At 36.9% G+C, this 14,210-nt stretch overlaps 1 protein-coding gene across 4 annotated transcripts in view; it reads left to right on the top strand.

Moving 5' to 3' along the window:
• Positions 1-14,210, top strand: part of DISP1 (dispatched RND transporter family member 1) — a 67,025-nt gene that overhangs the window by 48,786 nt on the left and 4,029 nt on the right. For all 4 annotated transcript variants that reach the window (XM_087883163.1, XM_034427887.3, XM_034427888.3 and 1 more), the window contains 5 exons: positions 4,545-4,574; positions 6,273-6,396; positions 7,634-7,761; positions 8,500-8,597; positions 9,272-9,369. In XM_087883163.1, coding sequence (XP_087739289.1) covers positions 6,316-6,396; positions 7,634-7,761; positions 8,500-8,597; positions 9,272-9,369 — 405 coding nt within the window. In that variant the 5' untranslated portion in view covers positions 4,545-4,574; positions 6,273-6,315. The remainder of the gene's footprint in view (positions 1-4,544; positions 4,575-6,272; positions 6,397-7,633; positions 7,762-8,499; positions 8,598-9,271; positions 9,370-14,210) is intronic.

Genomic DNA, 14,210 nt, shown 5'->3' with positions numbered 1-14,210 from the left:
ATCGGGATGTCGGAAACCACAGCCACTTGGTCTTGGATGGGTTGAGCCTGAGCCTATTCCTCCCCATCCAGATCCGCACGGCCTCCAGGCACCGGGACATCACTTCTTTAATGCAAACTTTAATGCAAACCTTAATGCAAACCTTAATGCAAACTTTAACATGCAACAAAAATAATCTTTCTAAGGAATGGTTTGGAAAAAAAGGATGTTTTTATTTGATGTGACCGGTTAAGATATAAAGTTTGAGTGTGCATATGTTTAATTAGGGTGTGCTTATATGTTTAAACTTCCTGGGTGCATGTCAGCCTTTGGCTGTGGTCTAAAATAGTCTTATGATTCAGGCCATTTTTGTTCTATGTTCTGCTTTAGTCCTTTTAAGTAAATTTTATCCTGCACAAAAGAATGATAGAATCCTTCATATTTGAAATGTTACATACCAGCCATCAAACTGTTTCATTTCTAAATGCATGCTTTTAAAAAAAAATAACCCTGTGTCAAAATGAGTCCTAGCACTGTAATTAGTTGATTGCAGCTGATTATGACAATTTTATTATGCTGTGGTTTAGAATTAAAAAATCTTAATTTCAACAACAACAAAAAATAGTTATGCTTCCCAAACCAGGGTAAATTACCCAAAATAGTATTAATAGTAATTTTTCTTTGGGTAACAACACACATACTGACACATACCTACTGACAACAGGGACATTTAAATTCACTCAAAGGGTTTTATCTACATTGGGTGAAAAGAACATCTGATAAGCACTTTTGGGTAATGAAAAAGTTTGGGAAGCAGTGCTTTAGAATACATAGCAAAATAGAAGTTTCTCTTTCAATTAACAGGGATGAGGTGCTGTTTTGATCTCTAGACCTTTTCAAGGGAAATGCTCTCCTCTCCACATGAAGGAATAGTAATTCTTCATAGTTAGTCCTTATATCATCCAGAAATGCAGACCAGGAAATAGTATGGGACTAATGCAAAACAAATCCAAGAAAGCACCTAAATGAAATGAGTCCATGAGTCCACTGTTTATTGTTATAAATGTAATAAGTAACTTCAATATAATAAGGAAGTGCAGTGTAATAAGTTGTAATAAATTACTTCAAATACTAGTTCAAGTTAATCGTCACCTTCAAGTACACTCAAGGTGCTAAGTTGAATGTAAAGGAAATTGAAACTGTGGAGGGAAAAAGATATTTGTGTAAAGAGGTGAAGGTAAAAGTTCCCCTCGCACATATGTGCTAGTTATTCTCGACTTTAAGGGGCAGTGCTCATCTCCGTTTCAAAGCTGAAGAGCCAGCACTGTCCGAAGACATCTCCATGGTCATGTGGCTGGCATTACTAAACGCCAAAGGCACACTGAACACTGTTACCTTCCCACCAAAGGTGGTCCCTATTTTTCTACTTACGTGCTTTGGAACTGCTAGGTTGGCAGAAGCTGGGACAAGTAACGGGAGCTCATCCCGTTACGTGGCACTAGGGATTCAAACCGTTGAACTGCCAACCTTTCGATCGACAAGCTCAGCGTCTTAGCTACTGAGCCACCGCGTACATCATGTTAAACATGATATGCAAAAATAGGGAAAGTGGCCATCTCCATGTTGATTATTTTCAATTATCCTTACTTGAAGCAAACCAATTTCAAATTATAGTTTTTCAAGCATTATTGTTTTAACAAATGGTATGAAGTGTTTGCTCTATTTTATATTTTGGAAGCAATATGAAATCAGAAGGAAAATGTTTGATCTCTTAATACTTCAAAAGTATTAAGATAATAAGATAGTAAGATAATAGTAAGATAATACTTCAAAATCAATACTGCAACAAATAATAGTTTCCCACTTTTTTCCAACTAGTACAATGAACTAAATTATAATATTTCTAAATTAGAAATAAAGAATATTTAGATGATCTTTTTCTTTTTTGGTATACAAGGTTAAAATATAGGACCAAGGAAAAAGAAAAACAATACAAAAACAGAAACAAAGAAAAAGTCCATTAAGCAAAATTCAAACATATACACTAATGATTTCCCTGATTGAACACTGATAAATATAGTTTCAGCGACAAGAATTGTCCTGTCCCTCCCAAAACAGGTCCACAATCTATAAATTTCTCCATTTATATTTGCAAAATTGCTATATAACATTAAAATATCACAATTGTAGAAATCTATTATCAATCAACCAATTTGACCTACCCTCTATCTACTAAGGAAAAAAAAACAGTTAACAGGGAATTCCAACCAGAAATCTAAACTTTAAGGCCCTCTATTAATAAATCTGTTGTTAGATTTAACTCGCGGAAGGTCTACAGTCGGCTTCTATTCTCTCATAAACTCACTTGTTTCTGATCCATTCAGGATCAAATACCAGGACTGGTTCTTGATCATAAAAATTATTCCCAGTTTATCATAATTGCTTTTTAAAAAAATTATGAGTGGAATGGTTCCAAACAACTGCTTCTGACTCTCAAAAAAAGGAGGTCTCCATTGAGAATACCTCTATAATATTTGTTGTTCAATAAATCTTCCCACAAATTATAAGAGCCTTGGTGGCGCAGCAGACTAAAGTGCTGTTAAAAAGCACCAGCTGCCTGCAATTACTGCAAGTTCAAATCTCATCAGGCTCAAGGTTGACTCAGCCTTCCATCCTTTCGAAGTAGGTAAAATGAGGACCCGGATTGTAGGGGCAATAAGCTGATTTTGTATATAAAAAAAGAACACCACTTGGGGGGGGCGAAAGCCCTACTAAGCAGGTATATACAAAAGTATGAAGGCTATTGCTTAACGCATTGTAAACTGCACTGAGTCTCCGGAGAAGGGCGGCATATAAATCGAACCAATCAATCAATCAATCAATCAATCAATCAATAGGACCTAATAGATTGTGACAGTCATCCTCTAATTGCATATGATTGCATTCCACAAACTCCATCAGGCTTTTCTGGGGAAGTCAAGTTCATTAAGTTCAACCTCCTCTAACAAATATCAGTTTTCAAACAAAGCTCCTTTTCTTTTAAATCTATTAACGGCAAATTAACTTTCAGTCCATCCAATTGCATAGCTGATTTAGCTACTGTTGCCTGTGTCTTGAAGTGTTCTTTAGGATGATTTACGATTATTACAAATTCATCAAACATTTATCCAGTTTTTCATTTAAAACTTGTAAATTAGCAAACTTTTCCCCCCAAAAGTTTCCACCAAGAAGGCTTTAATGTTAAAACTTCTGAGTCCCATCTCTCTTTTGGGGGGCATTATAAAGGATATATAATATTCAAAGTCCTTAATTTATTGTTGCTTTGCTCTCATAGTCTAGTTTTCACAGCAAAGTGTAAGCAATTCCCTTTTGAGGCACAAAGAAGCTGAGATTAAAAACTGCCACAACAGAGTAGATGGAGAAAAAAATAATAAAATGAAACAACAGAGTTATTTTAAGAAAACTAGTAAAATACAAAATCCTTAAAGTAAATAGATCTGTATTGAATCATTTTCACTACAAAGAAAAAGAACCTTCACTCCCACTGTAGTGAAAGAGGAAGTATTTTGAAGCACCGAAATAAAACAGTAAAAGTTTATGATTGTAGGCAAGTAAAAGGATATAAGATAAGTTAGCATCGAGCCAGGCTAGTAATCGAAAGTGATGTTAAAAACAGAAGGTGCACTTAAAAATACAAGCAGTTGCAGGAAAAGATGGAGACCCAGCCACTCCGGCCGCTCTTATCGAGAATTGAAATCCTCCAGATTTCTCTCTCCAGGCAAGTGCACGTATAGTCTGGGGTTGTTGAGGGTCATTAACATTACTCCCATTCAAATCTGGAGAGGTTGCTGCCCAAAAACCAGTGTTGGAAGCAAAATCAGCAGTTTGTTGGCAGGGAGAAAAAAATGCCTCACCATTCAGCATGCCATTTTCTGGGAACTCTCTAGATAGAAGATCTTTTTTGTGAAAAAAATAGGAGTTTAGAGAAGTGATGTTAAAAGCCAGTCATCTCTTAAAAGATTGTGTTCTTTCTGAAGCAATGACTTAATTTACTATATTTGATGTTTCCATTTATTTGATAAAAGGGCTTGCAGCTTTTCTTTAGAGGGTCTGTGAACTGCTCAGATTTTGGAAAGCAAGACCTTCTTTAAAAAAAATAAGAGTGAGATCCCTCCCTCGTTTATTTGGAGCAAATTGGTCAGAACACATCCTCAAGTCTTCTACAAAAAAAATAATTATGCACTTAACCACTGAGTTAAATGTGCCTATGTGTGTGCAAAATATGTTAATAAATAGGATGAAAGGAAGGTAATTAAGAACAGGATTTCAAGGCATAATTAAGAGTTGGATAGATGTGCTTCACAGAACAACTGATCAAGAATTCTGTGTGATTTTCTTCCCTCAGAAAAAAAAGGAAAAATGTGAGTGTTCTGGCTGGAGATGATGGAAGTTGTACCAAACATTTGAAAACTGGGAAATGCTGATCTAAATAAGTAGGCAGGAAAAGAATATTTGAGTGCTGGCAGAACTTCTCCCTCTAAAATAAGTTTGTGTTTAATTTTCAGGCCAGCCAGAGCAGTAACGTTGCCAAAAAGGTAAGAGCCCATTTCCAGTTAATGTATTTCTTTTGGGTTTTTTCATGCACTTATCAGCATTAAAAATTATTGGTGATGTCATCTGAACGGAAGGGATAAAGAAAGTTTCATTTTATTTAGAACAGGTGGCCCTAGTGAATGAGCTGTATGCTTTCTTTGTGCTTCCAGGCCTCTGGAAATCCAGAAGCAGCTGGGATACCCGTTTGCTGCCAGGCAGCTGGTGTGCATTGGAGCCAATTCCCATGTTAAGGTTCATGTATGAAACCTCAGAAGCATCCCCTTCCTACTTGAGTTGACATCCCCTTCCTACTTGATCCCCCCCCCCCAAGGTCCTCCGACAATTGGGAAACATATTTTGATCAGCAGCTCAAATTTTCTTGGATTCAATTCAGTTAAATAGATATCTTTTTTTATAACATAGAATTTAACAATCTGGCCTGGACCTTTGGCCTTTCCCCCACCCCCTCCTTAAAGTTATCTAAAACCATCCAAATTCAGGTGGTTTATAAATTGGAGGGAGAAAAAATACCCAATTTCCCCCAAAATAAGATATCCCCTGATAATAAGCCCAATCGGGCTTTTGAGCACATGGCAATAAGGCCAAGCACTTATTTCAGGGTTCAAAAAAATAAAGCAGGGTCTTATTTTCGGGAAAACATGGTAGTGTTCCCTTCATCCTTCTCTTGATTTCATATCCCAAGAGAAACAGGAAATAGGCCTCCAGGGTAATGGACCATAAAGTCCTAGAATGATCCAAGATGGGCTCTTCAGGGGCTCTTCTATTCTTCCAAAACAAGAAAGGATTTTTATAGTCACTTTTCTGGAAAAAACTAACTGGATAAAATCCTTTTTACCTCTCTAATTTCCAGTAGATACTTAACAAACTTTTGAGATGCCAAACACATTATCAATTAACCTACTGATAATCTTTGGTTTGCTGGTCTTCTTCAATTTGTTGATTGAAAGCTGAAACATACCACCACCAATGCAGAAGGGTGACATGCTGTTTTGTTTTAGAATGGATCCATAGCATTTCTTTTCACTGAACCTTTTGTGTGCCTTAATTTATAATTTTTGCAGAAACAATGAATTCTTGCTTTAATATTGCATAGTGTTTAAAGAGATGAATTTGGAAACGTTCTGACCAGACCAAATATATGGGCTAGTGGTAAAAATGAAAAGAAAAAAAAAATCAGTAGTGGGTCTTCAATCTAATAGAGTGCTTGCATTTGAAATGGCATGGCTTTTCTGAATCACAGGTGCCAAATGATTCAAGTTAATTATATACCAATTACCATTAGTATCCTTCGAGCCAAACAAATAGTGAATAGATTGCAGTAGAAAAGAAAGGAGAGAAAAATTAATTTATTCTTTTTCATTATACCTGAAGGACAAATCTGTATCAACTGTTTTAAACATTCTTGCATGAAAAAATGCTGAAGAAGGAAGAAATGGGTGGCAGATCTGTTTTTTATTGATTGAAAAGTAATATTGGAAATACTGCTCTCCACAAAGTTGGGTATTTTCCAGTTTGAAGACTGGCAGAATTCAGTCCCCTTTAAACAAAGATGGTGGTGATATTTTTAAAACGATCTTAGTCATTAAAAGAAAAAGTATAAATGAACCCCCTGTGTCCTGATTTCTTTTTCTCTGCTAGCACCTTTTTCCTATTCATGTTTGTTTTCCATTTTGTTCTAGCTATGCGGCTCTAATAGCAGACTGGCCTGTGGTGGTTTTAGGCATGTGTACTGTGTTAATTGTGGTGTGTGCATTGGTTGGAATTCTAGTCCCAGATCTTCCAGACTTCTCTGATCCTTTATTGGTGAGTAAACTTTACTATCTTCTTCTGTCAAAGCATTGTGTTGGCACATCCTCCAATCCCCACCCCCCGAAATAATGATAAATAGAGAGCTGTGGTAAATTATGGGTGAACATATTGTATTGCTTTCAAATGCAGATGTGTCCAAATCCAGACCCCACATCTGAATATTTATAAAGTACTTGAGGCCAGATGTCTTTAGCTATATGGGTGTAGCTGCTGAATATTTTCTTAAAGAGCAAACATTAGAAGAATCCTCTTCCAGCAATACCTCTAAGTGATTTCAGCTTATTTACAATAGAAATACTGTACATCAGTACAATACAGTACAGCAACACCAGATATCTTAAATATCCTGCTTCCCCAAAATAAGACATCCCCTGATAATAAGCCCAATCAGGCTTTTGAGTGCATGGCAATAAGGCCAAGCACTTATTTCAGGGTTCAAAAAAATATAAGACAGGGTCTTATTTTCAGGGAAACACGGTAGTAACTCAATAAATAGAAAATTACTTTAGATAATTGTTCTACTCAGGCATCATGTGAGTGGTGAACAGTTTTGCCTGCAATATGTCTGATTTGCCTTTTCACCCAAACGTTAATGGATGCTATCACAAGAGTTTGCCAAGGAGGGGTTTTGCTTATTCAGCAGAGGCTTTCCTATAGCTGGAATGTAGTAAGGTCTTAGAACATAGAGTAGGCTTCATGCATATACTCTATGCATGATGGCTGCCCCTGCAGATCAGAAGGCGGTGATGGTGATACTGGTCAGAAGTCGTCTATACATTGTGTTGGGTGACTCAGTAAACTAGAAACAAGTTGCTTGTTATTTGCAAGCCATGTTATTTGGAAGATATAGTTAACCATAATTTTTCCCCTTTCTTTCCAAGAATGATAGTTTGTCATATTTATCTGAAAGCAGTTAATGCATGGTATAAATTACTGTCCTGATATTACTGTCTTATTTTTTTTTACTTGTGTTCAATTTTGTCTCCTCTCTTCATTTGCTGCCACTGGCTCTTGAGAATTGGGATGCATAGTAACATGGGGATGCTGGCTAAATTAATCCATGGAAGGCTATGTTTCAACTTGTGTCATTCTGTCATCAGAATATGAACCAATTTAAGTGTTATCTGTAGAAAAGAAAATTTTAATAAAATTCTTCCATTTTAATTTCTGTCTGCCTGTTCAGTGAAAGAATGGCATGCATTAAAAAATATTCATAAATATTCTGCTGCAGGGTTTTGAACCAAGAGGAACTGCTATTGGGCAGAGACTGGTCACTTGGAATAACATGGTGAAAAATACAGGCTACAAAGCGACTTTAGCAAACTACCCATTTAAATATGCAGATGAGCAGGCTAAGAGGTAAAGGCTTTCAATCAAATTATCAGCTATTGGTGCTAGGTGCCATTTATTGAAATAACCAGTCCTCCAAATGTTTGAAAAACAAATGTTTAATAAATATTTTTCCTGCCTGCCCCCAAAATAAACAGCATTTGCATTTTACATCTTTTTTATTTGTAAGTTAATAATAGGGTGTTGCAGAAGAGATGTTTTGGAACATGCAGAAGCAAAAGTGCAGCATCTGTTTCTGATTACTTAAACTATCTGATCCTGAAAACAGGCAAGGTTACATAGCAGGGAATTCTCTGTTAATATTCATATCTGAAGCTTTGCACAACCCTAATAAACAATTACCGTAGGTCGCAAAAGTCTACAGACTTTGTGACTTTTTGTCTGTGATTGGGTTACGTGTTATAATTTTTAAGTGTGGCTGACATTATCACTGCCATTAATCCTTTGGTACTCTGTTTTTGCCATTTTGTAATGTTTCTGCATTTCTCATATAATTGTCAACTTTTTCTTTGAAATTTTATAATAGTCGAATGACTATGCATTCCATTTTATAGTAAGCTTGAATGCAACCTGCATTAGTGTTTTATCTTTTGATTTAGGATAACCTTCTCCAATTTGACAGCTTTCCAGAACTCCTCTGTCTGCATTTTGTTTGCTTGCTTTTCTCTGATTTAGAAATCTATGTATTGCTGGAATAAAAATGACTATTTGAAATTTATCATCTCTTTTAAAAATTGTTCTCAATAGTCATCGAGATGGCAGATGGTCTGACGATCACTATGAAAGAGAAAAGAGGGAGGCTGACTGGAATTTCCAGAAGGACAGCTTTTTCTGTGACATTCCAAGTGAGTTGATTAATATTTCAGCTGTAAAATAAAATTGGCTTTATATTCGCAAGCATGACGAATTTGACTGAATAAATCTCTTCATTTGCAATTTTTCATTTCCTAGGAATTGGTCTTTTCTGTCTGAGAGAAAGAATGCTGGCTTCTATGGACTAAGCTAAATGCATTTCAGTATTAAGATTGTAATAATTGCATTTGTGCAGTGGCAACCATTTGCTGAGGACACTTTAATTTGGATCCCTGCACCAAGCAGGGGATTGATCTAAATGGCCTCTGTCACCCCTAAGATCTTTTGCCTTTCCTTTTTTATCATAAGTGGGACAAAAATGATAGATTTCCACTTTCTTTTATAACATTTGGATTACTGGAAGAAACAACGTTGTTCATAGTTGTTAGAAATAAACAGGAGATTTGTTGCGTGTACATGCATTCATTCTCCTGTCAAAATATAGAGAATGTTTTAGAAAAATATTTTTAGCGGGGGTGTGTGTGAACATGATGCTCCCCCTTCATTTTAGTTTCATATAAACCTACAAGCTACATTAGGCTAAAAATTGGTTACTACTTGGAGGTCCTGTGGCCCACTCTTCTATCTGCCCCGTTGTATTGAGTTCCATTAATTCCAGAGTTCTGTGATATCTGTGATCTTCACGATATATTAATCACAATTTCAGGTGATCGTTACTCCCGAGTGGTGTTTGCATCAGTAAGTGGAGATGGCTTGTGGAATTTACCAGCCATAAAGTCAATGTGCAATGTGGAAAATATGCGGGTAGGTAAAAGTATTAACTTCAATGTGGTGGAATGTACATTGGACATGTTGACCTCTTGTCTTAATCATTACTCAGCTGCTGACATGCTGCAGAGTAATCTGCTGGCAAGCATATAATGCTACTGCCTGATATTTCTTTGCAGACCCTTTTCAGTCCCAACAATGCCATCTGTTTCTTTTGGGATTTGTTTGTTTGGGGCAATGCTGATATAGGAACAAGAATTAGTTCAGATTTTCAAAGCAGGATTTCACTCCTCTCCACCTTGTCATCTCTTTCCCAAAACTCAGCCAGAAAACACTTCTTTGCCTTTTAAAATAGTTCATCTGCATAATTCAGCGTGATTCTCTTGCTGATTGGCTACATCTAAATGGTTGGTAATAAGAACTCAAACATATGTATAGTAATTGATGTGGATATACAAATATGCATCTATGCTCTGAGAAAGGAAAGTTTTCTTTGCACCCAGAGATGAAAAAAAGACAGTCTGGTCTTGATTGATTGGTTCTGAACAGGAGAAAATGTTTTCCATCATCCAAATAGTTGCAGCTTTTAAAAAATTCCCTGAAGAAACCAGAACGTAAAAAGTAACAGGCTGCTTCAGGGACGTCATGAGTTCTTTTCCCATGTGGTAGATGTTAACTTTGCCCATAGCTGAGACTGAGGTCTGGTTTTAACTAATGGCCTTAACTGATGCAGGATCTGTGTCAAAATGAAAGACCAGCGTTCATGTGTATGTATTTGGGATGATGTCTGAGTCTGACACTCCTTGGGACCACAGTGACTAGTATGCTTCGACAAGGTGCCTCTGTTTGCTCATTCTCAGCAAGCAATTTAGAATAGGGATGTTGGCAGAATTTGTGGGGAAGAGAAAAAAAAGATGATTATGGTATTATGTCGACAGTGCAAGAAAAGAAGCCAATTAAGATGTTGGAGAGGTAATTAATATTTAGTTTCATGGTTCTAGATCAGAGGTCTTCAAACTTGGCAGCTTTAAGACTTGTGGACTTCAACTCCCAGAATTCTCCAGCCAGCATAGCTGCCAAGTTTGAAGACCTCTGTTCTAGATGAAGGAATCAGTGGGTAAGAAATATAATTTTTATTTGTCCCAGATTTTTCATAATCATCCATGAGTTCACAGATTTGGTTGCTATGTTCAGTCAATTCTTTATCACAGTCATTGATGACAGTGTACACTAATTAAAATGTTATTAAAATGTTCTCAGCTCCTTCTTAACTTTCTACTTTTGAAATAAGATATTTCATATTGCATTTTATATTATATTAATATCAATTATACTATAGACAATTACTTTGGAAATATTTAAAAATATTGGTTGTTATTGTGGTTTTAATAAAGTTTCCAGAAAGGTCTCAACTGAATTACATGGAATGTTTTTATGCCAGGTGACAGCTGTTAAGATGATTTGTCTCTATGTAAAGTAGCAGTATTGCCCACATATGAAGATACATGACTTCCTTTTAGAAAAATGTATGGTTCTAAAAGGCTCACTTCATTTTGTTTATTATCTTTTCTATAGTGTCTAAATCATATTGAAGTGTTATGGTCTCTTTGACTGGATGTTATGTTTAGAAAACTGCTGTGCTAAACTGCAAACTTCTGGTTTTTTTAACTACTGCCATTTATATAATAATGAGAAATGTTTTCATTAATCTTTTATCTTTATTAGAAGAAGGTCTTCTTGGCTGGAGTCCATATCTCCTTCCAATGCATAATCTTAGTGCACAGAGGTTTGAGTTTTTTTGTACTGAAGTCACTGCTGTCTGTTCCAGTCAAAGCAAGTTGAATTGCTGTAATGGTTTGACTGGTTTCAACTTTTAAGTCTACTTTAAGGGTTTTTTTCTTTCCTCTATTAAAGGAAATTTTAGTTATGCATTCCCAACGTGACCGTAAGAGAGAGGAAAAAAGCTAAATTGTTCAGCAATTTATTAACTAATAAATATTTAAGCACAAATTGTCTTGGGCATGCTGTATCAACTCCAGCCATCTGGTTTTCTTGTTCTGAGTCTTGTAGCCTGCAACGGATTCACATATGGCACCCACATAGCCTTAATGGTAATAACATATATGGCATGGCTAATTAGGAATTGAATATTTAAAACACCCTACCCAGTTTGAAATCTTTCTTCAGGTTAGGGATAACAGAGTTAGTCCAAAGGGCAACAGAATAAATGGTAGACAAAGTCTTCTAGAAAGACGGGCGGCCTGCCATTTCCCTTACAAGAAAATATTGAGAGGATTTTGGGAGACATGGGTGCATAATTCACATATGAGAGGAAGATGTGCTCTAGATTTACAGTACCCTCAAAGCTCTCTGCAGTACACAAGTTTTCTTTGCTAAGCAAATCCATGTGGTATGAATACGAAATCTGAAAAACATTTCCAAATAATATAAGTGCTGTGTTTTCTTTAGAAGTTCCCAGACAAGTGGAAAACATCCTGCTGATACTTCAAGCCCAGCTTGTGCAAATGCCTTTTGATCAAGCAATAAAATAGACCCTGGCCATCTTTTCTAAAGGCTGTTTTTAGAAGGCATTTGATAAGTTCCAGGCTAAGTTTGATCTTCCAAGTATGAGCAGCTAATCCATCTTTATCTTCAGTGAAGGTGACTTTAGCAGCAAAGATGGGCAGCCTCTAATGTGCTGAAGAATAGCAGATAGAGCATCACCTCAGCCTGAATTTGAATAATTGAAGCACATAATCTTCTTTTCCTCTGTTGTCTGGGTGACCCTACAGGGCTTACATGCTGCGTATTCCTTATAAATCTGAGCTCTGTCATGAAAAATAAGAATATAGTATTCCAGTTTTTATTAGGTTGCTCGTTTTTTTTCTGCTAAGCTTGATTGATATTTTTATCTGGAAACAATCAATGCTAACTTATCCTTTTCTTCTTGGAATGTGGGGTGATTTCTTGTTCTAAATTTGTTTAACAATAATAAGGCCATACTAAATCTGTTATAATATCCAGGCAGCGTTACTCAAAATCCTGCTTATGTATGTATCACATGCTATAAAAGAATTGCAATTGAGGAGCGAGGTTTGTAGTGAATTTATTGAAATACACTTGGCTTAGAAAGGTTTAAGCAGATGTATAATTCAATCAATATAAATAAAACTGCTAGTAGTTTTGGGAAGTACACAGACTATATCAATATTGCCTTTTTGTTATGCATTCCAACAAGAAGGAAAATTTGGTTAATAAACACCATGAAAGAAATATATTAAAATTCCATTATATAATATATCACTGTGAGCCCAATTAATAGAATGATTTATGTAGAAAGATTCTTATGTCTCTCAAAGTTGTTTCTCCCATTTTTGTGCACATTTCAGTGCTCATTAATTGGCCCCAGGAATGTCCTATGATGTCTATCTTAGTAAAGGACAAGTGGGGAATGGTGCATAGTCTACTTCTTGCCATGTTTGAAGATCTGCAGTTTAGTAGAAGAGTCCGATTTGATCAAGTTGACCTTCAGCTTATTGACCTGGGTACAAACAATACTGACAGTACTGACCCTTGAAACAAATGGAGGAGTTACTTAACTAGGCAGAGGAACCTCTCTAGAGCTTTTTCCTGCAAGATTGAGAATAGAAAATGGCATGAATGTCCATTTCAAAGGCTGAGAGGTTTCTGCATATTGGCTATAATTTGGGCAAATTCGTCAGAATTGTCTCTGGAGTTTGACAGCTACAAATTTTACATAAGCTGTGAGCCCAGCCTCCAGGCATCCTGAAAGCATTATAGCCTGTTCTTGATTTTGTGCAGTAGAAACTATAATCAGTTTTGTCTGCTATGTTCATATCATTCTGATTTTTCTTCATAAAATAAAGTGAGGAGAGTTGGTTCAACCCCCAAATGAAGTTTGCTCTTGGATAAGCATAATTACCGTATTTTTCAGAGTATAAGACGCACCGGAGTATAAGATGCACCTACCATTTTTGGTGAGGAAAAGAAGAAAAAGAAATCTCCCTCTGCCTCTGAGCAATTTTGCCCCGTTGCAGCAAACAGCCTGCTTTACTTTCATTTTTGTTTTCAGCATAGCTTGATTAGCACAAGGGGGGGGGGGAAACTGCTTCAGCAATTTACTTCTTTGCAGCAAGCAGCAGAGCCCTGCACAAAGCAGCTGAGAGCAAATCAGCTGAGAGCAAATCAGCTGAGAGTCGGTAGGCTGATCTTGTGCTAATTAGGCTGTGCTGAAGCTGAAAGGAGCTGTTTCTTCTTGCTGTTTGCTTGCAAGGAGGTAACAGCTGCAAGGCAGAGGCCAAAGGGTGGGGGCCAGTGGGTGGGTGGGGCTACATTTGGTGTATAAGACGCACCTAAATTTTCACCCCCTTTTAGTGGGGAAAAAGGTGCGTCTTATACTCCAAAAATATGGTAGTCAATGTACTACTTCATTATACCTGAAGGACAAATCTGTATCAACTAATATAAACATCTTGTCTTCTTGTTTCTGGTAGTTGACTGAAAAATGTCCATTCTAAAATCCAAGGATTTTGGCATGGAGCATTTGCAGCATGGAGCATTTGCAGCCAGAGACAGAGGACTTGTTCTGCTTACTAGAGGCTGGCTACAAGCACCTCTTGTTGCACATGGTCTGTGCTAAAATCCTGCTTGGATTTCAGGACAGACTTTTTTCAGTCATCCACCAGCAACCAGAGGGAATCTTCTTGGCAGCCAGTAGCAGCTTGCAGCCTTCCCTGATGGCTTCCCCACTGACTTTCCAGAAGCGGAGAAGCGGCAGGGAAGATTGCAAAAGGCAATCACATGATTGCAGGGCCCATCAAGGATCTCTCCCAGTGTCTGGAGATTGTAGGAGTGAA

Source organism: Pantherophis guttatus, chromosome 1, assembly GCF_059756535.1.
Source record: "Pantherophis guttatus breed Tessera chromosome 1, ASM5975653v1, whole genome shotgun sequence".
In the NCBI taxonomy this organism is placed as follows: Eukaryota; Metazoa; Chordata; class Lepidosauria; order Squamata; family Colubridae; genus Pantherophis; species Pantherophis guttatus.
Note: the sequence above shows the minus strand (reverse complement) of the source record. Positions and strands in the feature narration are given on the sequence as shown.